The 24,565-nt window shown below is 39.9% G+C and overlaps 1 protein-coding gene across 3 annotated transcripts in view; it reads right to left on the reverse strand.

Annotated features, from left to right (window-relative positions):
- Nucleotides 1-24,565, reverse strand: part of STAU2 (staufen double-stranded RNA binding protein 2) — a 168,442-nt gene that overhangs the window by 120,527 nt on the left and 23,350 nt on the right. For all 3 annotated transcript variants that reach the window (XM_065668441.1, XM_065668439.1, XM_065668440.1), the window contains exons 4-5: nt 22,219-22,378; nt 20,865-21,000 (exon numbers count right to left, since the gene is read on the reverse strand). In XM_065668441.1, coding sequence (XP_065524513.1) covers nt 20,865-21,000; nt 22,219-22,378 — 296 coding nt within the window. The remainder of the gene's footprint in view (nt 1-20,864; nt 21,001-22,218; nt 22,379-24,565) is intronic.

Here is a 24,565-nt window from a genome sequence, read left to right on the forward strand (position 1 = left end):
ACCTGTGCCTTTTCTTCTGGCTAACCAGTCCCAGCTCTCTCATTCTCTCCTCAGATGAGAGATTCTGCAGTCCCTTAATCGCCCTATGGACTTCACCAAATTTGCACTGGTTTGTCCATGTCTCTCTAGTACCGGGGAGCCGAAAACTGGACCCAGCGCCAGGGCTGAGCAGAGGGGAAGGATAACTTCCCTCAACGTGCTGACAACAGTCTTCTAAATGCAGCCCAAAATGCTGTTGGCCACCTTTGTTGCAACAGCACATTGCTGGCTCATGTTTAACTGAGTATCCACCAGGACCCCCAGGCCCTTTTCTGCAAAGCTGCTTTCCAGGCAGTTATCCTCCATTGTGCAGTAATGTATGGGGCTACTCCTGCCGAGATGCAGGAATTTGCACTACTCTTTGTTCAACTTCATGAACTTACTGTCCACCCACTTCTGCCTGTTGAGGTCCCTCTGGATGGCAGAAGAACCCTCTGGTGCATCAGCCACTCCTCCCAGGTTTGTACCATCTGCAGACTTGATGAGGGTACTCTCTGCCACATTATCCAGAACATTAAAGAAGATATTAAACAGTACTAGCCACAGTATTGATCACGGGTGTACAACCCTAGTGATTGGCCTCCAGCTACACTTTATGCCACTAATCACAACCCTTTGAGCCTGGCAGTTCAGCCAGTTTTCAAACTGCCTCACTGTCCATTTATCCAGGCCATACTTCATGAGTTTGTCAAGGAGGATAAGAGACAGTCTTAGAAGCCTTGATAAAGTCAGGATAAACAGCACCTGTTCCTCTCCTTTCATCCATTGAGCTAGTCATCTCACTGTATAAGGCCATCAGACCAGTCAGGCACAATCTTACCCTCTTAAATCCATGCTGACTGCTTACAGTCACCTGTCGTTCTTAATATGATCAGAAACAGTTTTCAAGATGATTTCCCCCCTAATCTTCTCAGGGACTGAAGTGGGGCTGACTGACTTACCATTTTCCCACATCCTCCTTCTTGCCCTTCATGAAAACAGAAGTGAAATTTGCTTTCTTCCAGTCCTTAGAAACCTCCCTAATGACAGCAGTCTTTCAAAGATAATCAGAAGTGGCATCACTATGACATCATTCAGCTCCCTCAGCACTCATGGATGCATCCCATCAGGCCTCATGGACCTGTCCAGTTTGTTGAAATGTTCCCCAACTTGATCCTCCTCCATCAAGAGCAAGTCCTACCTGATCCAGACTTTCCCACTGATCTCAGGGACATGGGACTCCTGAAGGCCAGTCTTAACAGTAAAGACTAAGATGAAGGCACTTTGAGTACCACTATCTTTTCCATGATCATCAGGTTCCCTACCCCACTTAACAGTTGTCCCTAGTCTTCCTTTTGCTTCTGTAGAAGCCCATCCTGTTGCCCTTAACATCCCTTTTGAGACTCAACTTCCAATGGACTTCAGTTTTCCTAATTCCATTACTGCACACTTGTACAGCGTCTCTACATTCACCGTCGGTCACCTCACCTGGGTCACAAATCCTGTTTGAGTTTAGACAGAAGTTCCTTGTTCATCCATGCAAGCTTCCCAATGCCTGTACTTGACTACCTGCATGCTGGGATGGACAGTTTAACCACTCTTGACCTTGGAGAAGGGAAACCTTGACAAGTTTCCCTGGACTCCTCTCTTCAGGAGCATATCCCCTGAGATTCTTCCAAGCAGGTCTCTGAAGAGACCTAAGTCTACTATCCTGAGGTCCAGTTTGTGATCTGTGATACTTGCCTTGTTCTCTCTTCTCAATATCCTGCCACTATCTCATGGCCACTGCACTGACTCCAGCCTTCACATCTCTGACCAGTTCTTTGAAAGTGTGAGCTCCAGCAGCAGTGCCCATGCTCACTGATTCCTCAACCACCTGTATCAGAATGTTGTCATTGGTGCACTACAGAAACCTCCTGGATTGCTCGTGCCCTCCTGTGAGGCTGTTTCCTCCTGATGTATCCCTTGTTATTTGGAAGAAGAGATCAGCTCCTCACTCCATCCTCCTTCCAGGTAGTTGTAAAGAGCAATAAGGTCTCCCCTGAGCCTTCTCTTCTTCAGACTAAACAACCCCAGATCCCTCAGCCATTCCTCATAAGACTTATTCTCCAGACCCTTCACCAGCTTCTTTGTTCTCCTCTGGACCCAGTCCAGCACCTCCATATCTCTCTTGTAGTGAGGGGCCCAGAAGTGAACACAGTGTCTGAGGTGCAGCCTCACCAATGACGAATACAGGGGGATGATCACCTCCTTGACCCTGCTGGCTATGCTATTTCTGACATAGGTCAGGATGCCATTGGCCTTCTTGTTCACCTGGGCACAAGCTGGCTCATGTTCAGCAGTCGTCAGTCAGCACCCTGAGAGGTAAATTGACCCTCTCTGAAACAAAAGCTCAGTGCAGCTTTTGATCAGGACTAGCTGGTTGGCTGTTGCTACAGCTTGCTAGAAGCCACAGCCTCCTGCGGTTATCCTTTCCCTGCACCAACAGGCACCTTCAAGTTCCTCAAAGAGTTCCCAGGACCCCCCCACCATCCCAGAAGTTCTCAGATCTACAGCTACAGCCTGAAACTGCTAACTCTGTTAGCTGCATCGTAGCACAGGATAAGCTCTGTCATGCAAAAGCAGTAGGCACCTTGATAGCACATCACACCTCATTACTTCACAATCCTCTTTGAATAAAAAGTAGTAGTGCTTTTACCAACTACCTAGGCTCAGGGAAAATACAATATCCATCAGAAGTTCTTGTTTCTTATTGAGTTACTAGACCTACCTTTCTGTCCATTACAGGCAAAGGAGGAAAGCACATGAACCTTAATTCACTTCATAAACTCAGACCCTACAACAGGCCCTCACTTTTTGCCTCCCCCCCTCCACCTTTTCTTTTAAAGAGTGTTTAGGGAGCTATTTATGTGATAACATGGAAAAATGATATTCAGCCTGTGGCTCTAGAGCCTCATGCAGCTCTTTGGCATTGGCAGAATGATTAGGCTTTTACATGGTTTTGATTAAACTTTTCTTGCTCTGCTTGGCCTCAAGCAGAGTTAGAAGAGCACTGATAATATGAACATTGCCAGGAAAGTACAAAGGAGCACCTGAAATGCTCAGAAAATGAACTAAATCTGTGAGGATACTGGCTTTTCTACAGCATGGAGCATGTCAAACAGAACATCCTCGTCTCAAGGGTGAGGACAGAGTCAGTATTAACAAAACCCTAAAAGTGATCATCATATTACAGTCTGAAAGTATGGTGCGATGGTTAAACTGAGTTTTAATACAGAATGATTTTGCACCCTGAAGATGGATGCTCATGTAAGGAACAACTCCACGCAAATTTAAGATTATCTATCTGCCACTGATCATTAACAAACCTTCCCAATATACTACATTTGAGTTACTAAAAAGGACTGAAAACATTAACAATATTGGAAATGTTTACACAGAATTTGCTGTTATGCAATAACATATTAGCACATTTTCCATCACAAGAACTCCTACACATCAGTCCTATGCTCCTTTACCCCTCTGACACTGTTCAGCCACAGAACTGAAACAGGATTTCCAACAGCAACACTTCTCAGACTCTTTAGGTTTCTGAAAGTTTTTCAACTACCTACATAAAAAGGACATGGAACTGCTGGAACTAGTCCAGAGGAGGGCCACGAGGATGATCAGGGGACTGGAGCACCTCCTGTATGAAGACAGGCTGAGGAAGTTGGGGCTGTTCAGCCTGGAGAAGAGAAGGCTGCGTGGGGACCTAATAGCAGCCTTCCAGTATCTGAAGGGGGCCTATAGGGATGCTGGGGAGGGACTCTTCGTCAGGAACTGTAGTGACAGGACAAGGGGTAATGGGTTAAAACTTAAACAGGGGAAGTTTAGATTGGATATAAGGAGGAAATTCTTTCCTGTTAGGGTGGTGAGGCACTGGAATCGGTTGCCCAGGGAGGTTGTGAGTGCTCCATCCCTGGCGGTGTTCAAGGCCAGGTTGGACGAAGCCTTGTGTGGGATGGTTTAGTGTGAGGTGTCCCTGCCCATGGCAGGGGGGTTGGAACTAGATGATCTTGAGGTCCTTTCCAACCCTAACTATTCTATGATTCTATGATGCTATGATTTAAAGAATACACATCTCTCTGCATTCTACATGGCAGCTACAATGACTAAGACTTTCCTTTGGATAAAATTCCTATGTAAAAAGTATTCCCAGGTGGTACTGGCACACTCTTTGGTGAGACACAGCCAAATGACAGACTACAAGACCAGAAGACAATGAAAGGACATATGAAACAATAGATTCAACTGGAATGAAAAAAAAAAAAAAAAAAGTGCTAAAGGATAATACTGTAACAACCAGTCACATATAACCTGTTAAAACAAGCTATTTTCTGTCTGGCTCTTCTGGACATTTGAGATTCTTAAGAAGACCCCTCAGAAAAGAGGTCTGGAAAACAGGTTCTCTTCATTCCCTCGAAGTTTCATGGCATCAGAAATCAACTTTTTAGCTAATGTTGTTGGTATAACTTTAGAATAGTCAATCTGAGAAAGGATATTTGCTCTATGACTGTGACCTGGAATGCCAAGTTTCAGCAATGAGCAAATATTTACAACTAGTTATAAACCACTAAAAATAGGGGTTCATAACAGAAATGCTGACAAACCTTAACTAAGCCGGTGTGAGCGGGCGCCACTATAATTAAATAAATCACCAAAGTCTGTTGACAATTAGAAAACTCATTTTGGTTTGCCACAGAGACAAACAAAAATTCTGTTCATTATAATTTTACTGGAATATGATGTCATAACATGTAAGCATACTGAAACAATCTGCTGCTTTTCTAGCCAAAATATTAATTGCATACTAAGGAGCCCTTGGGGCCTCTTCCTTTTTGGCCATCAAATCCACACACACAAAGACAAATAAAGTATTAGTACATACGTTATGTGTTCATACTGCATTTCCTGCATTTCTCTGGATTCCTCAATGGCATAAATGATTTTGATAAATATTGTTACTATATTCTTAGAAGGGGGAAAAAAAAACACAAGTGCAAGCTGCAGCTCATGGGAACCGGGAGATTTATTTAGATTTAGCCTCCTTTTCACTGTTAAAAACTCCAGTGACACTTTGTCTAAATTCTAATGGCCAATGTATTCTCCAACTATGTAAAAAAGAACAAACAAACCCAATTACTTCCCCACTACACAAGTGTTATAGGAAGTATTACCCCATTCCCATTTCTTAATGCCAAGTGAAGAGGAATAGGGACCATTCTGGCTAAGGTGAGGGCTGCTAAAATACAAGATATCACATGGAATGGGAAAGTTGTTCTTCAGTTCCATACCAACTCAATAAAGCTGGCAGCCCTGCTGAGTCTGCTTAACCAGAATGCTGTGAGCTTCACAAGTGGAGGCATAAAGAGCCACAGACTGCGCAGGGGAGTACGAAACGGCATTTGCTGTGAACAACTTTTTCTCCATAACATTTGGAATTCCTCTAGGGGAGCAAGTTGCTTAGTGCAGCTGTTCCCTCGCCATGTCCGATTTTTCTAAGCAGTCCATTAGCCACGTGCATTTCTTACAGATGTGAGTTCTATGTTTTGAAGAAGGAAACATCCAGTTCAGCCACTTTTGTCTTCATACAGTTCACCTCCTGGTTCTTTCAGCAGGTCCATAACAAAACCTGGGAACAAAGAGGCTCTCTTTTCCAAGTACTCCTTTTGAGAACCACAGTCCATTATCCCTGAATCAGTCTGGCTGTCCTCTTCTAGATTACCCTCACACCCTCCAAAAGCATTCTTAATGTAAAGGGAGGAAGACAAGGAACTATGCAGCTTTTTTTGCCACAGACATCTGTTATTAGATGGAAAGATAACCTGAAATTTCTATTCAGCTGATTTATTTAAATAGCCTATGACTTTTTTCACCTTTCTAATATTGACCTCCCCTCAGCTACATAGGCAAGATTTTAAAAAATGAAAAATCACGTATACTTGTCCCAGATCATCCTTCATTAGAAAGATGGTTTTAAACTACAATCTGAATCTTTAAAAGTTTAAAATTAACTAATTCTGAACTATTCAATATTTTTTCTCTCTATAATATTTGCTACGATCAGTTTATAAAACCAATTTTGACCTGGTTGTAGAAAACCACTAAGCAATAGAATATTTAATTGACCATGTAAGAATTGTAAAGAATAACTATGTGATGGAAATGTATTAACAGAGAGAGATTCAAAAGCATCTCTATTTTTTTAAAAACTAATGAGAAAACATAACAAATATGCTTCCTATTTTAAGACACAGAAACCCCAAACCCTTTCTGTTTCAAATGCAAGAATGCAAGCAAATCTTGCATTAAACACTCAAGATCCATGATTTGCAGGCAACTGCATAATGCAGTATTCTTTATCTATTAAGGTCTATTAGAAAACAGTGCTTCTGTTGGGAAGATGATCTAGACACTGAGTTGATAGTTTGGAATCTCCTAATACTCAGGTTGGCTATACTTTTGTTTTTGTGTCAATACTATCCTTTAACTTACATAGCTCACTTTTTTGTTATATTTACCTTCTAAGGTGAGCTTTCTCATTCCCTCTCAGCCTTCTTTTTTGCAAGAGAACAAGTCAAGTTAATTTAGAAGTCTTTTGCACAAAAGGCTACCCACTATCCTGACAATCCTTCATAACCCTTCCCTGTGCTTGCTCCTGTTCTTAAATATGAGAGTCAAAAATGGTAGAAAATATACTGTATGAAAGGCTAACAGTGTTCTGTGTATTAGCAATATTTATAGATCTTTACTGGAAGTATCTTGCTCAACCCATCTTAATCACATTTGCCTCTCCTCTGGTTCAATCACATCAGCTGTTCTTAGTTTATCTTGCAAGTAATTAACAATATTAGATAAAAATCCTGTTCTGTGATTTCCAACTGAATAACTCTCAGGTGACAACCGAGATAGTGCTACTAGTGCCTACGGTCTTCATCTTATGTTTTATACTGGAAAGTCTAGTCTCACCCCATTTCTAATGTCAGTCCTCATGATCATCCAACTCTTCCTGGCACATCTCGATCTTCCTATGTAGCAATTGAGCCTTCAACATCACATGAACTTTTTCCTACTTTCTGTGCAAACACCTTTAACAAAAAAATTAAAAAGTTTGATTCTAAAACTGAAAGATCTGTATTTAATACATCTTCCTCCAAGTTTGACTTTCAATACTGTTGATTATTTTTCTTCTCCTTTTTCACCTTGCATTTCTTATACGAATCCTTCCATTTCCTTCACTTTAATGAAAACAGTATCCTCATCTAATGCTATAAAATGCTTAACTGAATCTCACAAATATAACATTTGCTTTACTCTCTTTACCTAAAACATAAGTTAACACATAACATGCAAAGTTAACACATTAGCCAGACATAATCTACCTTTAGAATACAGTAACTTCATAGTGAGCTTTATTCTTTTTTACTTGCATGTCTTTATTCATAATTTCTTTTAAACTTTGTGCTGAGTTGGGAGTATTTCTTGAAGTTAATGATGATTCCCTTTTTTTTTCTTCTTTTCCTAGGCTAGAGACTATGCAGTTCCTTCAAGCAGTATGACTATCTTAATAAAAAAAACCTGACTCATGATTTCAGGATCACAATACTGAAGCATTCCTGAGTAAAAAAACAAAAGGGAGGAGGATTCAGTTTAACATAACATTATCTAATGTGGACTCTTTCCAGGAGAATTTGTGATGACAAAATGATAACGTTGCCACATCACTGTATCTCTGAATTCCAAGTTGCTCAGTACAGACATTTGACTGTAATAAGTATTCCAATATTTACTCTTTACACGCACTACTACTTTGTTTACCATTTGCAGCAAATATATACATCAAGAAGTAAAAACACTTCCTCCTTGAAAGTAATTAGGAAAAACAAAAAACCAAACCCAGAAAACTACAGGCATTTTAAGTTAAATATTTTAACAGTCATGGATTAATCTAACAAGTAATACAGAAAACATATTGCAGCACTAGCTATAGAGAGATATTTCCATGCACAGCAGGTTCAGATCTCTCCTTCCACATTTTTTTGCTCTCTCTCCCTCAGTGTAAAGCCTTAAAGTTTACAAGATGACACTTTTTGAAGTGCCAGAAGGGTCTCAAAACCAGCCCAAATACCTTTTTTAAAAAAAAAAAAAAACCAAGAAAAATTAGTGCAAGAGAGTATGAGGAAAAGAAGGAAAGGCTAAGAAGAATAAAAGGGGAAAAAAAAACCTAGGGAAAAAAAGATCATGAGATGAACTTTCCAAAGTGCCGTACACTGCAGACTAAGGGAAAAAACAAATGAAAAACAATCAAAATCAAGAAGAGAGCACAGAACAAAACATTATGTGCCTCTGAAGAAGTATTTTTATCTGTCAACTGAATAACTAAGTAATGAAAACGGTCAACACAACTTATTCTTGATCGCAAAAATAGCATCAACAATATAAGAACATAACAAGAATACTGCCTCCAGAGTTTAAGGCATTGGATAATGCCAAGTGGACAATGTTGTAAGGGAGATAGCGGATGGCAGGGAGAAAAAGATAAATACAAGGAAAAAGAAAATGTTCTTTTCCATGCCATAAATCAAGTACAATAAGAATAAAAGGGAAAACATAATGAAGCTGTGATGTACACTGTATACTTAGAGGTTAAAGCAGACATTCAGAAGACAAACATCTCAAACTCTTATCTACTTCAGCCCATAAAATTTCCCATGAACTGTATCACTCACTAATCTTTACAAGCACGCAGAGTGATTACTGAGAATGCTGTCCAAATATCCATTACAGTAAAAGAACATAAACAATGTTGCATATCTGACTACAATATCATTTTCTTTCTACATAAGAAACTCATGTAAAAAAAAAAAAAATCATGTCACTTGTCACCTAGAGACCAAGCAAATGAAAGAATGAAGTACCTCATTTAATTTTATCATATATTTATACTGGTAATATAATGCTAATAAAAATGTTACTAACAAAATCATCTCAGGCCGAGGACTTCATAAGAATTAATTAACCTAAAATTCCACAGAGGAAGAAGGCCCAAGAAAGCTCACAGTGTGATTCTTACCATCCAAATTAACTTCAATTCAAATAACTAGTGTATATTGGGCTATATTCTGTTCCCACTTGGAGGAATGTAAACATAGGCATTCGATTGCATTATCCAGAGTAAAAAAATTAACTTGTAATTTTAAACTTGGCAAGTAAACAATTAAAAGTAAGAACAAACTCTAAAACCACACTTAATTCCAGCTTGAAGAGCCATCTCTCAGCAGCTGAGTGCAGTTAACTGAGGATGCACTCTCCTACCTTGCTAGTTATCATCCCTGCATCCTATGAAAAACTACTATCATGGCCAACTACAGCTTCTGTCCAGAAAACTTCCCACCTGTGCCACCAGACTTGCAAAGAAACAAAATGTGAGACAGAGAGAGCTTGGTCAATTGGAAAGAGATTCTGTGTTGTCCTACACCGATCCTAGCAGAATGCTGAAAATAACGTGGATGGTCTTACAAAGGAAGCTTTATGTACACCTGTGAAGGGAATGCAAGGGAAAGGATGTTAATCCATCATAGTGAAGTTTGGAAGGGACAAAAAGGTCAGGAACTAAAAAGATGAGTGGTGAAGTCTTTCCATGCTTTAATTCCTTTCTATTTAAAAGCATAAAAAGAGCAGACTTCCTAGGGAAACTTGCTCATGAATAGCAGATACAATACTCTTTTAATATCAAACTCTAATGGACATAATGGGTTTACACCTATGTAAGTATTGTAAGACAACTAAATATAAATAAATTGCTAATTAAAATGTAAAAGTGACGCAATGAGGGTGCAGTAGTAGCAGTCACCAATGCACAGTGGCTCACCTCAGTTGGTCCGCTGAGTACAATTAGGTACTGAATATTAATGCAGGAAAAAAGTTAAATTATGTTGGATCAATATATTACAATATAAATTGCTGACTTGGTAGAAAATGTATATAGGATAGAGTATAACTGTATTCTAGAAAGCAGGGACTCCAAAAAATACATGGAGGACAGACAGTTAGAATCGAATCATAGGATCATTTAGGTTGGAAAACACCTTTAACATCCACCAAGTTCAGCTCCTTCAGTACCCCTGGGTGGATCCCACCTGGCTGCATAGACTTGTGCATGTTTAAGTGGTGTAGCAGGTCACTGACCATTTCCCCTTGGATGATAGGGGCTTCATTCTGCTCCCAGTCCCTGTTTTCCAGCTCAGGGGGCTGGGCACACTGAGAAAAAAATAGTCTTACTATTGAAGACAGAGGCAAAGAAGGCACTAAGTATCTCAGTCTTTTCCTCATCCATTGTCACTGTTTCCTCCCGCATCCAGTGAAGGGTGGAGATTCTCCTTAGTCCTCCTGTTGCTACTGTATTTACAGAAACAAACATTTTTAATTCTATTTTATGGCAGGAGCCATATTAAGTTCTAGTTGGGCTTTCGCCCTTCTCATTTTCTCCCTGCATAACTCCATTACATCCTTGTAGCCCTCCTGAGCTGCCCGCCCTTTCTTCCACAGGTCAGAAACTCTAATATTTTGCTGAGTTCAGTCAGAGCTCTCTGTTCCGCCAGGCCAGTCTTCTTTCCCACCGGCATGTCTTTCAGCACATGGGAATGGCCTGCTCTGGTGCCTTTAAGATTTCCTTCTTGAAGTATGGCCAGCCTTCCTGGACATACTGGAACTCCTCTGCTCTTCAGGACTGCCTTCCAGTGTCAACCAGGCTCCTAAACATGCCAGTCTGCCCTCCAGAAGTCCAAAGCAGCAGCTCTGCAGAACCCTCTCCCTGCCTTTACTTCTCTAAGAATCAAAAACTCTATCATTCATGATCTCTATGCTCAAGATGGCCTCCAACCATCACATCACACACAAGTCCTTCTCTGTTCATGAACAAGAGGTCCAGCGGGGCACCTTCCCTAGCTGGCTCACTCACAAGCTGTGTCAGGAAGTTATCTTCCACACACTCCAGGAACCTCCGAGACTGTTTCCTCTCTGCTGTATTGTATTTCCAGCAGACATCTGGTAAGCTGAAGTCCCCCATGAGAACAAGGGCTAGCAATTATGAGACTTCTCTCAGCTGCTTATAGAGTATTTTGTCTGCCTCTTCATCCTGGTTGGATGATCTATAACAGGCTACTACTATTTGCCTTGCGGGCCTTCCCGCTGAGTCTTACCCATAAACACTCAAACCCTGCAGTCACCAGCATTAAGCTCTAGACAGTCAAAACATACAGGTCTACCCCACCGCCTCTCCCTCCTTCCCTATACCTTTTGAAGAGTTCAATCTCCTTCTGCTGTGTATCCAAAATGGTTATTATGATTTCTGACTTAGTAAACAAGTAAACAAACAGTACAGAGATTAGCTTTACTGAATGGAACTAAGGTTCAGCTGCTGATGTCCACCTCCTTAAGAATTCCTGTTTCTGTTTCACTGACACTAATGTCAGACTTGAATCTAAATCAGTGAGGTAATTAGCCTCCATTTTCCCCTCTCTTGTCTAAAAGCTAAGAGAGTTTTGGGTTAGGTTTTTTTCCAGAGATGACTTCCCTTTTGATCACAATACTGGGGGATTCAGCCCCATGTCAGTGAGACAAATTATCCAAACAAATCATGGTGCCAAAGTATCGGATGCTGTGAATGCAGCTATCCTTTGTGTGACAATGACCAACTTGAACAGGCATTCCTCTAGGATATCCTAAAAAGATAAGCAGATCTTCAGACAATCCTGGTAATTAGCATTTCAGAAGCGATGTTAGTTGCACTTTCTTTCACAGAAGCAGCCACCAAAATCATGACTGTAGACAAGATCTGAAGAGAAACTATAACACAGTGGTTGCTGGTGAAAAGTTCTGCATTCAGACTCCATTTAATCTGTCATAGAAAAATCCTGAAAACCTTTCCTGAGAAAATGCAATACTTCCGGAAACCTGTGGTAGAGCTTCTAGTTCAAAAGAGACAAAGACCTTGGACTAGGAGAGAGTACAATTCCAATCAGATCTTACTCAGTTATAATCTGTTTAAAATTAGCCACTAAGCTGCTTTCTGCTTGCTTGCTTCAGGAAACTCACAAGAGCCTGTCAGACTAATGTTTGAGCTCTAACAGCAGTTCACCTGTGCAATTACCAAAAGAAGCAGGCAAAGGAAAGAGAATGTATTTACTGGTAACCACTGCTCAGGTTCTGGAAGAACGTATTTCCTGGTAACCAATGTTCAGGTTCTGGACAGAGCAGAAAGACCGTACCAAGAAAGGGAGGCCACTCAGGCTTGCTTCCACTGAACACGCTATGTCACGTGTCTCTCCACTGAAACACCCACAGCTCAGCAGAAGTACAGGAAAAGAATAAAAGTGCATAAAAAGCTAACTGTGGAAAGAAAGAAACACACCGAAAATGTTCCTGCTCTTAGAGGAGCATTCTGAACCAGTGCTTACATTTACACACCAGCAATGCTAGTCTTCTGTCCGATCCTGAAAGTAAAGCTGCCTTAAAACAACCAGGTCTAGAGAAAGGACACCCAGTGAGTTGCAAACCGAAGAGACTGAAGAGATTCACAAGGTGCTGGGGCAGGTTGTTGGCTCTGAAAATCTTTGAATCAAAATGTTTACAGGAATTCTCCCAAGCTGAAGAACAGTATTGAAAGACAGACATTAAGAAACCAAAGATGAAGAGGATCTACATTTCACTTCTTCATGTTTTCAGCCTAAGTGAAAACAAGACAAGTCACGGCTGAAACTTGGAGAGAGAGATCTGGAGCCAGATGTACCTTCTCCAGAGCAAAGAAAGATCTGAGAAAGTTGACAATCAAAAGAAAAGAACCCTGTCCACTGAAAGAAGCTTCAGGAGAAATACCCCAAATGTGAGCGAAGGACAGGGCAGTTCTCTTAGAGTAAGAAAGCAAGTAATCTGGGGAGGTCACTATATCCTGAAGGAAAATGAAGACAAATATTAAGAGAAGAATAAAGTATTAGGGCTTAGGAGCTACTGTATGAATAGGGTCAAGAGCTCATTGACAAAATTATTCAATCTTAAGTGAAAACAGTTTAGAACACTGCAATAGCGTAAAACGCCATGCCTTGCATATCACATTTTAGGCAAGAAAAGTGTTAAGCATCTAGAGGCTCTTCAGCTAAGGCTGAGAAGATTTTAATATACCAGGTAAGTGCACTGACTTGGAGAACAAAGAAATACTGTACTGCTAATACTACCCAAAAAGTTTGCGCTTTGTTCTGTCAGCTTTATTTTTAGTCTACATGACATTATTTTAACAGCTGTCAATGTAATACTGTAAATACACTTAAGAGTATGTATTTTATTGGTCCTACATAGGTTAAATGCACCCATTAATGTAGTGGATGGGTTTGTCAGAAGGATTACAAGCAAGCTGTGCCAGGATACATCACATAACACCATCTTGTGAGCACTGTGGAAATATCCCATAATAGGGTGAGGGGACTGCAGAAAAATTGCTTTGGGACAGCATTTAAGGAGTCTATAGATTCTACGGCAGAATCTGGAGTTTCTGATCCCAGATACTCCATGTATTTTTATGATTCAAAACACTGTAGAAATTAAACATTAGCTGTCAAAAATTTTATTGCAGGAATAAATATCCTCTGTCGTTTAAGGAATTTTTATGTTGTTTTTAAGCCAACCATACTAATCACCATTGTCTAAACTGATAGCTACTGGCAATGGCAAAGCTCATCACCTGCAAGCTCCCTTGCCACTGTTCTTTGGGGAAAACTATCGTAAGACAAACAGATGTTTCTGCTGTTTTAAACCAACAGGAAATGGACTTTCTCCCTTTTCCTTTCCTAGAAACAAATACTAGCAAAGAAAAATCCTAGCACAGCTGTACTCAACACTTTCCTTATAACAGTATGTCTGTGTGGGAGGCAGGCAATGAGTGGGAACAAGCAGGCCAAGGGAAGGGAAATGCAGCATGCAGAAGACGAAAACAAAGAATTCATTTGAAAGTCTGTAAGCGGATTATTACACTAGCATGCTGGTACACTAGCAGGGTAGTAGCAGTGTGATGTACAAGAGTTTAAGCTACAATCTGAATCCTGCCTCAACTGATAATGTACAAAACTGAATCAACTATCAGCTAACGATCTCAGTCCCTTCCAAGTGAATACATATTCAAATCATCTGAAAGCTTCATTAGTATGAACAGACTGCAGGTTTGGTGGCCGAGTTGCAGCCTTATCTTTAAGGAAATGTCTTTAGGTCAAGGCTGAGAAATTAAATAATATGGTGAAATGCAGAATTCTCACTATCTTTCTGCGGATAAACCAAACACTTCAATTTTCACTGCTCATAAATTGGCACCTTTTACTCGCACTAGATTTACATAAAAAGCAGATAATGTCATTGAAGTTACCGCATTTCAGCCTCAATCATAGGGAAAGAAAACTTTGCAGCAAACCCAGTTTTAATTGATTTTTGCTGGATTTAAGACATTTTAAAGTAATGAAAAGCTTCAGAACAGGAAAACGCAACTTCTGAAAGTGCTTCTGCTGTGAGACTCTTTATAACAGAACATGAATTCATGCTGCCATCTAATGGTCTAAACCAGACCTTTCCAGCTGAACAATCGAATTGCTAATCTGAACGATCACTTGCATTATTCTTAGAACTATTATTTCTTTCCTTAAATTTTAACTATCTGAAATCTGTACCTGTTGTTCAGAATAAAATTACAGTGTATTCAGGGAGACACAACCCATTCTAACCAAACTCTTTATTTCCAAGTAGTTTTCAAAAACCCTTTCTTCCAAAAGCGTTTTTGGCCGTTTGTCCAAAAGGCTGCGAGGAGGGCAAGTAATGCAGAAAGGAGTTTTCTCAAAGTCAGCCAGTAAACATCTTTATCATCACACCTCTTAATACATAAAATGTAAATTTGAAGGACAAAATTTTGCAACAATTGACTGGAAATGCAGGCAAAGCACCTCTGACTCTTCCTGGCCTTTTTCAGTGGAGGGCTGTTGTACCCTGTGGCTGAAGTCTGAAGCCGACAACTGTAGCAAGGTAAAAATCCTGGTGCCACCCCACACCACTCCTAACCAAGGGGGTTCTTCTCTTGTGACTAATTCAGCTTAACACAGCAGGCTTCCAAATTCGGGGTTCACTCAACCTGGAGAGCAAGGGCACTGGTGTCCATCCACAGCCTAACAACTTTTTGCAGCAAAACAGTATTTTGTTCAACCAAAAGCATTTCAGTAGTTGTATGCCTGCCTCTCCTTAGTACTGTTACTACCCAGATATGCCCCTAAAGAGTCTGTTGTTCTCAAGCTTTTCGCTCCCTCCTCCCTGGGAAGAGATTCTTATCTTTTTCCAGTTCTTCCACTGCAATAGTCAGATGACTCCCACTATAGCATTCATCACATTATTACAAATCAACATTCTTAGGATTATTTCTCGAGTATGACGCAGCTCAAGATCAGATGCCTGAAGGTATTTAGTTAATGTACAGAAGCTAAGTTGCTTATTACAGTGAAGTGCTGAAGAGTTCCATACAAAAGGTAGACATCCTTGTTTGTGGCATGACAAAGAGCATTCTAGACATGGAACTGCTCTGACTAGACCTTCTACTGGTCAGAATGGGAAACTAGGTTTCTTGTGATCAGACAGAGACTATTTGAGAGGCATCTGAGCTTGGATCCAAATCCCAACAGCACTGTGATGAACAGCACCTATCTGCCCAACCACAAGCAGTACCAGTTTAGATGTAGTCATGTACCTAGGATATCCACATAATATGACACAGGACTGTGTCCTGGGTTTAGCAGTAGCAGTCAGTTTTTCTCCTTCTTAGTAGCTGGTGCAGCGCTGTGTTTTGACTTTCAGCCTGGGAACAGAGCTGATAACACCGGTGGTTTTAGTTGTTGCTAAGTAATGTTTACTCTGACCAAGGACTTTGTGAGTCTCGTGGTTTGCCAGGGAGGAGGGGAGGCCGGGAGGAAGCAGAGACAGGACACCTGACCCAAGCTAGCCAAAGAGGTATTCTATACCACAGCACGTCATGCCCAGGGAAGTAACTGGGAGTTACCTGGAAGGGCACGGGCTCTCTTCGGAGGGGTCGAACTCGTTCAACGGGTGGTATTGTATTCTCTTCTCTTGTTATTTCCCTTAGCATTATTATTATTGGTGGTAGCAGTAGTGATTTGTGTTATACCGTAGTTACTGGGCTGTTCTTATCTCAACCTGCGGGAGTTACATTCTCTTGATTCTCCTCCCCATCCCCCTGGGAGCCAGGGAGGGGGGGAAGGAAAGAAAGAAGGAGAAAGGCACGGAGTAGGGAGTGAGTGGATGAGCTGTGTGACTCAGTTTAAACCACAACAGACTGACTCATGAAAAACAGAAGTTTCCCATGGATAGTTGGAGTCCTGGTGAACTACATGAAATGGTATGATGGCTGAACAATACTTTTAAAGATCCCTTCAATTGTCTAAACTTAGCTACATGGGCCATTTGAAATGCTCTAGGGTATCTTGCCTGGCCTTCAGCTGCCACAAAGGTCTTCTGCCAAATCCACTGTTCCCATATTGATGTCTCAAACACCCTACAACATCTCAAGGGGAACTAGAGGTCCATATTTAGGCAACTTAGTGTCCTCACATCTGCCACAGTACATATACATGGGGAAAAAAAATCTGCTTTGTATACTGTCCTGGGTTCAGCAGCTGCACCAGCTACTAAGACGGAGAAAAATGACTGCTACTGCTGAACCCAGGACATATACAGTTGCACATAAAATCCTCCTCAGTTGCAGAAACCCTCAGCAGAAAGCCCCAAATAACTGGAATTCTGCAACAGACAATAGGCTAATCATGCACCTAAAGTCATGAAAGGACTTCATGGAATAATCTGGACTTCACCTTGTCCAGGCAACTGGCTGATCTAATCAATACTAGATCAAAGTCTTTCACATCCAACAACACTTTACATTATGCATTGGACTACTTGTGCCTCAGATGGATGAGGCTCTCCATGCAGAGAGAAGTCTCTTCCTAGAAGGTAAACAGGGTGCTCAGGCAGTGCAGAAGGACTTCTAAAGGCCAGGAGAATTTCAGACTTCACTCTCTTTCTGTAAATTAGATAACTGGGTTGTATAATTGTAGGTGTATTTCTGGAGACAGACTCAACAGATTTTACATTGTCTCCCTCAGTGCAACCCACTCACTTCAAAATTCGGCTTCTAGCAGCTGTTCTTCTGGCTAGATTTTCCTTTCTTCCCCCTGGGACTACATAATTTCTGTGAAACAAATGAAGCTGGGTGAGGATTTAGATTGCATTGCTAAGCACTCATGTCAAGTAACACTAGCCTCAAATTTGTTCCCTTTGATACACATATTTAATCTTTAACTCAGCATTCACAGAAGAAAAAAAGTTTTCATTTTATTCTGTTCTTTCACCATAAATATTTTATTAATCTGATGTGACAAGTTCAGTAATTTATACCATAATCACACAGTCTATTCTCTTTTTGATCATTAGTGTGGGCAACATATTGATCCACTATGAAGTCAGCAGTTGCAGATGTAGCTGGCCGAAGACCAGTCCTTAAACTTCCCTTTCCTATACATCATTTTTAAAGTGGTGAGTCAGTATTCAGGGCACTGGTCCACAGGGCTGATATACATAATTTCAGGAGCAACTAAGCCTAAGCAAACAGTTCCATGCATCAACTCAGTACCCAGAAGGGGAGCTGCCTGCCCAGCAGGTGGGAACTACATGTCCACGAATTGTGTCGCCTTGTGCTTCTTGGCCAGCCAGCTTGGCTGGCTCCAGCAGTTTGGCCCTGCAAACAGCACTGTAAATAAGCTAACATAAAAAAAAAAAATATATGCTTAGAATGGCAGGGCTATGAAGAAAAAGAAAAGGAGGAATGGTCTGTGCACTCTCACCCATGCACTAAGGGGAAAGGTGACAGTCTTCTTAGTCTGCAGTTATTCAATATATATGCAGGCAAAAGCAACCACATACATGAAAGGCTGAGTGCAGCAGAACCTGCCAAAGTGCACAGAAGCTGTAGTTTATCCCGGGGACCCCACCACTTTGCGTGACATTGCTTGAAGAACTATCACACTATCCAAATTCCTCAAAACCAAGCAAGAAACTGCTTTAATTACTTTATGTCTGTTGTTTAGCTTGTCATTGTTTTGCATTTTCTTTGTTCCTATACTTCACAAGTGGTTTTAATTTCAAAAGCCTTTTTTTAATTTTAGTAAAGGTTTTTCAAGCTTTCTCGATTGCAGTGAGACACATTTTGAGGAATTTTGTATCATAAGCAAATAGCTTCTGAATTCTCAAAAAAACGAAGGGTTGAATTTTGTGATGTCTTTAACACTATTTTCCATATTAAAACACCAAAAGCTGCTGTTTAGTTTCTACTGGTTTTATTCCTTGGCTTAAAACACACAGTTTAGGTAAATCTACAAGATGTAATTTCTGTTTTGTCACTTACAGACATTCTATAATTGAAAATACTGTAGGACAATTTAACTTCAGGAATGACTCTCTTCAATTCTAATTGAAGAAAAAATAGCTTAAAATAAAACAAACGAGCATTCAATGGTGACAAGGCAAGCTGGATGACCCTGTAGTCAGAATCAACATCTTATTTTATTAATTGCTCTAATTTGAACAACCATGAACAAGCCAACTGCATATTCAGAGATGTGAGGGAATATGGGTTCTAGCACTGGCTATAGAGATGAGTAGTAGTATGCACATTTCATCCTCAGCTCTGCCAGTATTTCTCAAACCTGAGCTGCTGTTTCCAGCCTAGGCCTCTTCTGAGTAGAGTGCCAGTTCTACTGAACTGTGCCAAATGCTGCGCTGACAAACATGAAACCTAATCAGCTAGTAAACAGATCCTGAAAGCATCAGCACCTCCTTTCCCACAGTTGGTTTGTAAAGCTCTTAGATAAAAGAAGCCATGCAAAATGCAATGTTGACCATTTTTAGCTTTTCTCTAATGTATATGGTTTGAACTGAAAGGTCCTGATGAGCCTTTGTTGCAAAATTGCTCAAAACTCCAACTTGTGAGGCTTTAAACTGGTATAAACCAGTATAAGACTGGTAAACTGAGTGCCAAAACAGAGTTTTTTTTTCCTTTATTATAATCTCTGTTAGTAATACAGCAATCCTGACTGTCAGACGAGCAGGATCCAGTGTCCCACGCTGCAGCTAGCCTGACCCTGAGCGGGCTGTGCTGTGCTGCAGGATCCATGCCCAGCATGGTGCATAGGATGAGGCTGTGCTGCACAAATCCCTCAGCCACAGGACAGACTTGCTGCAAGAGAGGGGCCTTCGAGCAGCTCCCCCTCGGTAGCACCTGTGTGGCCTTGACTTTATCTAACAGTACAGCAAGAAGTTCTCACGTGAACACCATTGCTGGTTTGCCTATAGAAATTACAGGGTTGTCTCCTTGTAAGAAAATCCTGCAAGAGTGCGAATGACCAAGAAGGGGAGAATCTCTGCTGAGGCCAAGGTCTGCATGGGACACTCTGTGTGGGTCTCAGTCTTGTTCAATGCTACACCACTCAGGGCTCTCAGCATCTGAAGGGGTGGAAGATTAATCTTTGCTGTTCTCTTCTTATACTGGCAGCTTATACATACAACTTATACTGCATACTTCTTATACATCTTCTTAATGATGCCTTACAGAGTCTAAGTGTCTTTCTTACTCGGATCATAGTGGACCAGCACCTCCAAATGAAAAACAAGGAAATGAACAATTATGTCCAGCACAGGAGTAGTCCTAAAACCCCAAAACTGTATTACATGGCATCAATGTTCTGTTTCATCTTTACTGTGGTATACATGTGTAAGCTGGTATATGCACAGGGGTTTATGTATGTGTTTATACAGATAGACATGCATATCTATTTTTTTTACTACTTAGCTTTTATCCATTTACTAGCTACAGTATTTTTAGTCACCCTGAATGGTGCAACTGCACTCAAACAAGCACAATAAAGCAGGCAAGTTCAGATTCTGGCCTTCTGCCCCACCCCACTTTTTTTCTATCTGCACTAAACTGTACAAATAATGAAGATAAAGATGCTTCAAAAGCTTAGAACACACTGAAGAATTAAATATTTGAATAGCCAGTTAAGAAACTGCTCCACCCACTAAGAGTTTCAAATTTTTTAATCTTTAAGAATTTGATACTTTAAAAACATAATTTTAAATACCATCTTCTCAACAATTACTCAGCTTACTACAGTAATTACTGCATTGAGGGAGGGATCTGAATATAGATTTCTAACCTGTGAAATAAAGGATCTTTCCTCACTAAACATTGGGGATTAAGGAATGGTTAAAAAATAGAAACCTGAGAATGGTTTCAAGTTAATTTTCAAAATGCAGCCCTCCTAATTTTCTATACAATTTCTAAGAAAAGAGCACTTCATTTTTAATGATACAGATTCTAATCACGTCACTACAGCAAAGAAAAGCAAAACCTCTCTCTAAAGTTAATGCTCCGCGTCCTCACTGCCACAGCTGTAGACTGTAACTCCAGTATGTACATTAAACAACAGAAACAATTGTTTTACATGTCTTTATTCCTTGTGACATGCTTAGGGAACCTCTCTTCTTTTAGAAGGGATCATGCATGTTTCAAAATAACACTGCTGAGACTCTTCTTTGTAGAAATCTTAAGCTTCATTTTACTCTGAAATAACTTTGGAACTTCGGGAACACGGATTTGGAGCAGATTTATAAGCAATGAATAAAACCAATGAAATAATAAGAAAAGTACAAACCTCTGATTGTACATGCCCCGGAAATTGTAATTTGCTCTATAGTTGGGAATTGGCTTTGGATCTAATGGCCTGTAGATGGCAGGCTCTCCTCTTTTCATAGCCAGACCATTCAGCTCCACTGTTGGAGTTATACTGCCTGCAAAAAACCCCAAAGAATATATGTAAGGCACCTAAACCACAAATATTGCAAGAGAAACAAGCAAAACTGGGATGAGCAGCAAAAAGAGAGCTGCATGATATTCTTTTTCTCTTAAATTGAAAAAGAAGTAACTACCATGACATTTCAGCTTCTCTAAAAGACTGGAATACAGATGCTAACCTAACCACAAGCAATAAAAAAAGGAACATTTAAACATTTATCTCAGTGCATTCTCTATGCAGTTTCAGTAGATTAATCTTCATATATGAATGAGAAAGTCAGTGCTATAATCAAGCTGGTTATTCATCTTTCCAAAGTGCTTATAATATGACACTTCCTTAAACTACAAAGATAAAAGAATGATGTCTCTTCCCACTGAATACCATTAAATAAAACCACAAAGAGAGCAATGAGGCATTGAAACAAACAAACAGCAACAGGCATTACTGCAGTCATTTAGTAATCTTACAGGTTAGAAAAAAATGTTTTCTTTGCAAGACTTGAAAATGTAAGACTATAACTAAAAGCTAATGAGTTAACAGTAATGATCTAACAAACTGAAAAATAATACTGGAAATCAGTGTCACTACAGCCATCTACTGGTCATGGAATACAAAAATAGCTTGGGAGTATTATCCTGGGCATTATCCATTAAGGATTGTTTGGAAGTGGTGTGATAGCACTCTCTTGCTCCTTTAGAGATCAATACATGGCTTCTCCAGGCCCAGAACGATGTTTTTGCCCTGTGTCCTTCAAAATCACTGTGACTTTAAAAAGCTCAGATCTCTATAAAAAGGAATCCTGGGTTTGATTCTTGACATTGCAGAGTATTACACAAGCTTCTAGATTTCTTTTGGCTTTGAGCATATTCTTAAAGGGAAAAGCTGATAACAAAAGAAGTAGGCTTTAAGAGAACTCATTTAAAAGTCCTATCACTTTACACTGTTTTGTCCTGTATGTCAATCATCTACACTCACTTTGTACACATCCAATCCTAATCTAAATAACATATTCACATACAATTCAACTGTTATGTACATTAAAAATTCTCCTGTGCAAATTCCCTAGAAGTTCTTCATTATACTATCATACCTGTAAGACAGCTATGTTGATTCTCATCCTCCAACTCAACTTATATCTTATTAAATTTATTTACTGGTAGTATAATATTCCAACACTTCAACAATATTTGACACAGAGAGGAAAACGGCATACCTGGATTATTGTTAACATTATTTTTGGGTGGTCTAGGCGTTGGTTTGGGAAGGGTAGTTTCATTCAGTGCTTTGCTAGCAGCAGCATGTTGGGCCTTTTTAATACTGCTTCCTTCAGCTTCCCACGTCTGTTCTCCGAGAGTCAGCTGCACTGTGAACATCTTCAAAGACAAAGAACAGGTAAACACTGGCGAGATTATCACTATGGACTAGACCAATCAGTATAAAAGCTTTCAGGGCTGAAGAGAAACTGTGCTCTCTTTTCATTATGTTCAATTCCCAGAAAACTCATCTGATTCTCAGAGAGATCAGCGAGTCCTTAGCAGTGGGCAACATTAAGCCTTGCAAACAACAAAGCAAAACAGCATAATGTTAATGTCAACTATGAAAGAACAGAATTATATTTAAACCAAGTAATAATAACATAAAACTTACAATCTACTACCTAAAGACTATATACAGGTCAGTTAAGACCACGATTCTACACACATTTGAATGTATTTAGTCACTCTACTAGTAGAAAAATGTAAACAATGCTACTAAAAGAGTAATCTTTTAATAATTCTGAATGGATATAAATGACTGCTCCTCTTCAAGGCAGCAGAGAATGTGGCACAAATACCCGTACCCAGTGAAATAATTTCTCACACAACCTGATTTCTGAAAATAATTTTAGGGCAGAGTCACAACCCAAATACGTTTGAAAATATGAAGTAAGAAAGAAAAGAAGTACTATCTTTCTTAATAAAACTGCAGTTCTTTAATGTGGACTCTATAGCAAAGAAAGGAACTGTAAAACTTCAGAGCTCAGAAATGGACTAACTGATCAAAAAAAAACATATTTCAAATCTGGAATAAAGGATTACTTTAAGCAGTATCTATGCTGTGCAAGTCATGAAGATAAATCTCAATGCATATTTAACATTAGATAGACTCTTATATTCTGTGTGATACGTCCATGTTCTGTTCAACTTGAGCATATAAGAGGAGAAAGGGTAAGAACTCAAAGTCTTTATCATATCAATTCTGTACACATAGAGCAGGATTTAAAAGACAGATACACATGGTAAACTAGGATATACCTACCTCAGAGAACATGCCAACTTACTTGAGGCAACATAAAGAAATCTACATGTTAGTGTGAGGAGAATATAAAGTAAAATTTTTATTTTGATAGGTGTTTGCTCTGTAATTTTTAAAATTATTTAAACTTGCTGGATCTAAGACCAACTATCTAGAGATGGCAACCTTTAAATTTGCCTTTACATATATTTTCATTTAGCATGTACTTGCAAACAAGCATTTGTACACAAGTATGTGTCTGCCTCCCAACTCAGCCCTATACATGTACACACCATGCATATGAACTGAATGCTGTAAATAAATACTTGTGTCTTAATTACAGGCTTGAGCTTTGGCCTACTGTAATTTTCAGAAGCACAGTGCCAGTCCCCGTAGCACAGTTCCTATTGCCATGTCTTTTTTCTTCCACAACAGTCATGACATTTCCTCACAGACAAGGAGGAAGAAAGAGTATTTTAATTTTGCCCTCTGTCAAATGCTATTCACCCCCTCCCCTGAAAGCTAAGCTGGGCATTAGAGCTAAATATCTGTAATTATATAAATTATCTATAAACATCCATCCTTATAACTAAAATAATTGAAATCTGATTTCTGGGTGTGGAGTTTATATATTTTTAATTTTGCAACAAAGTATCAGTCTAGTATTTTTATAAGAGGAGAATAATATTGAATTTAAATAAAAATATGATTAATAATGGCTACTTACCTACCTATAACTCTCCTCTTAATGCTTAGAGCAATAAGCAGAAAATCAATACAATAAAGGACTTGCTCAGTTGACTTCTATGGCCAGAGCTCTGCTCTGAGCTTCTCAATTTAGCCCATCTGACAAACTCCTACAAACACCCCCCACACACAGTAGTAGGTGGGAATTTAATTAAAGGAATAAAACCGCCTACGCCAAAATCTGGAGCAGTCAACGAAGTACTCAAGTTCTGCAAGACCGGAGCTGACAATTCTGCTATGAATTAAGAAGTATTTCCCACTAATTTTTTGAGGAAGTTTGTATTCTTTACTTCCCCCCTAATTTACCTGATGGCTGCAGAGTGGAAATGCAAACGCCACAGAGCTTACTCTCGTTTATGCTAACAAACAATTCTAGATTTTTCTCATGATGAAGCATCCACCTGGAGGGCAGACTCCTAGAAACTTCAATTGCACTGTCAGGAAGCATCACTTCTATCTCCACTGTTTCTAGTTTCCCATTTCACCCCAAGTGTCAGAACTTACTTTCCAGAGATAACTAGAAAAAAGGATACAAAAAT

This window comes from Lathamus discolor, chromosome 2, assembly GCF_037157495.1.
Source record: "Lathamus discolor isolate bLatDis1 chromosome 2, bLatDis1.hap1, whole genome shotgun sequence".
In the NCBI taxonomy this organism is placed as follows: domain Eukaryota; kingdom Metazoa; phylum Chordata; class Aves; order Psittaciformes; family Psittacidae; genus Lathamus; species Lathamus discolor.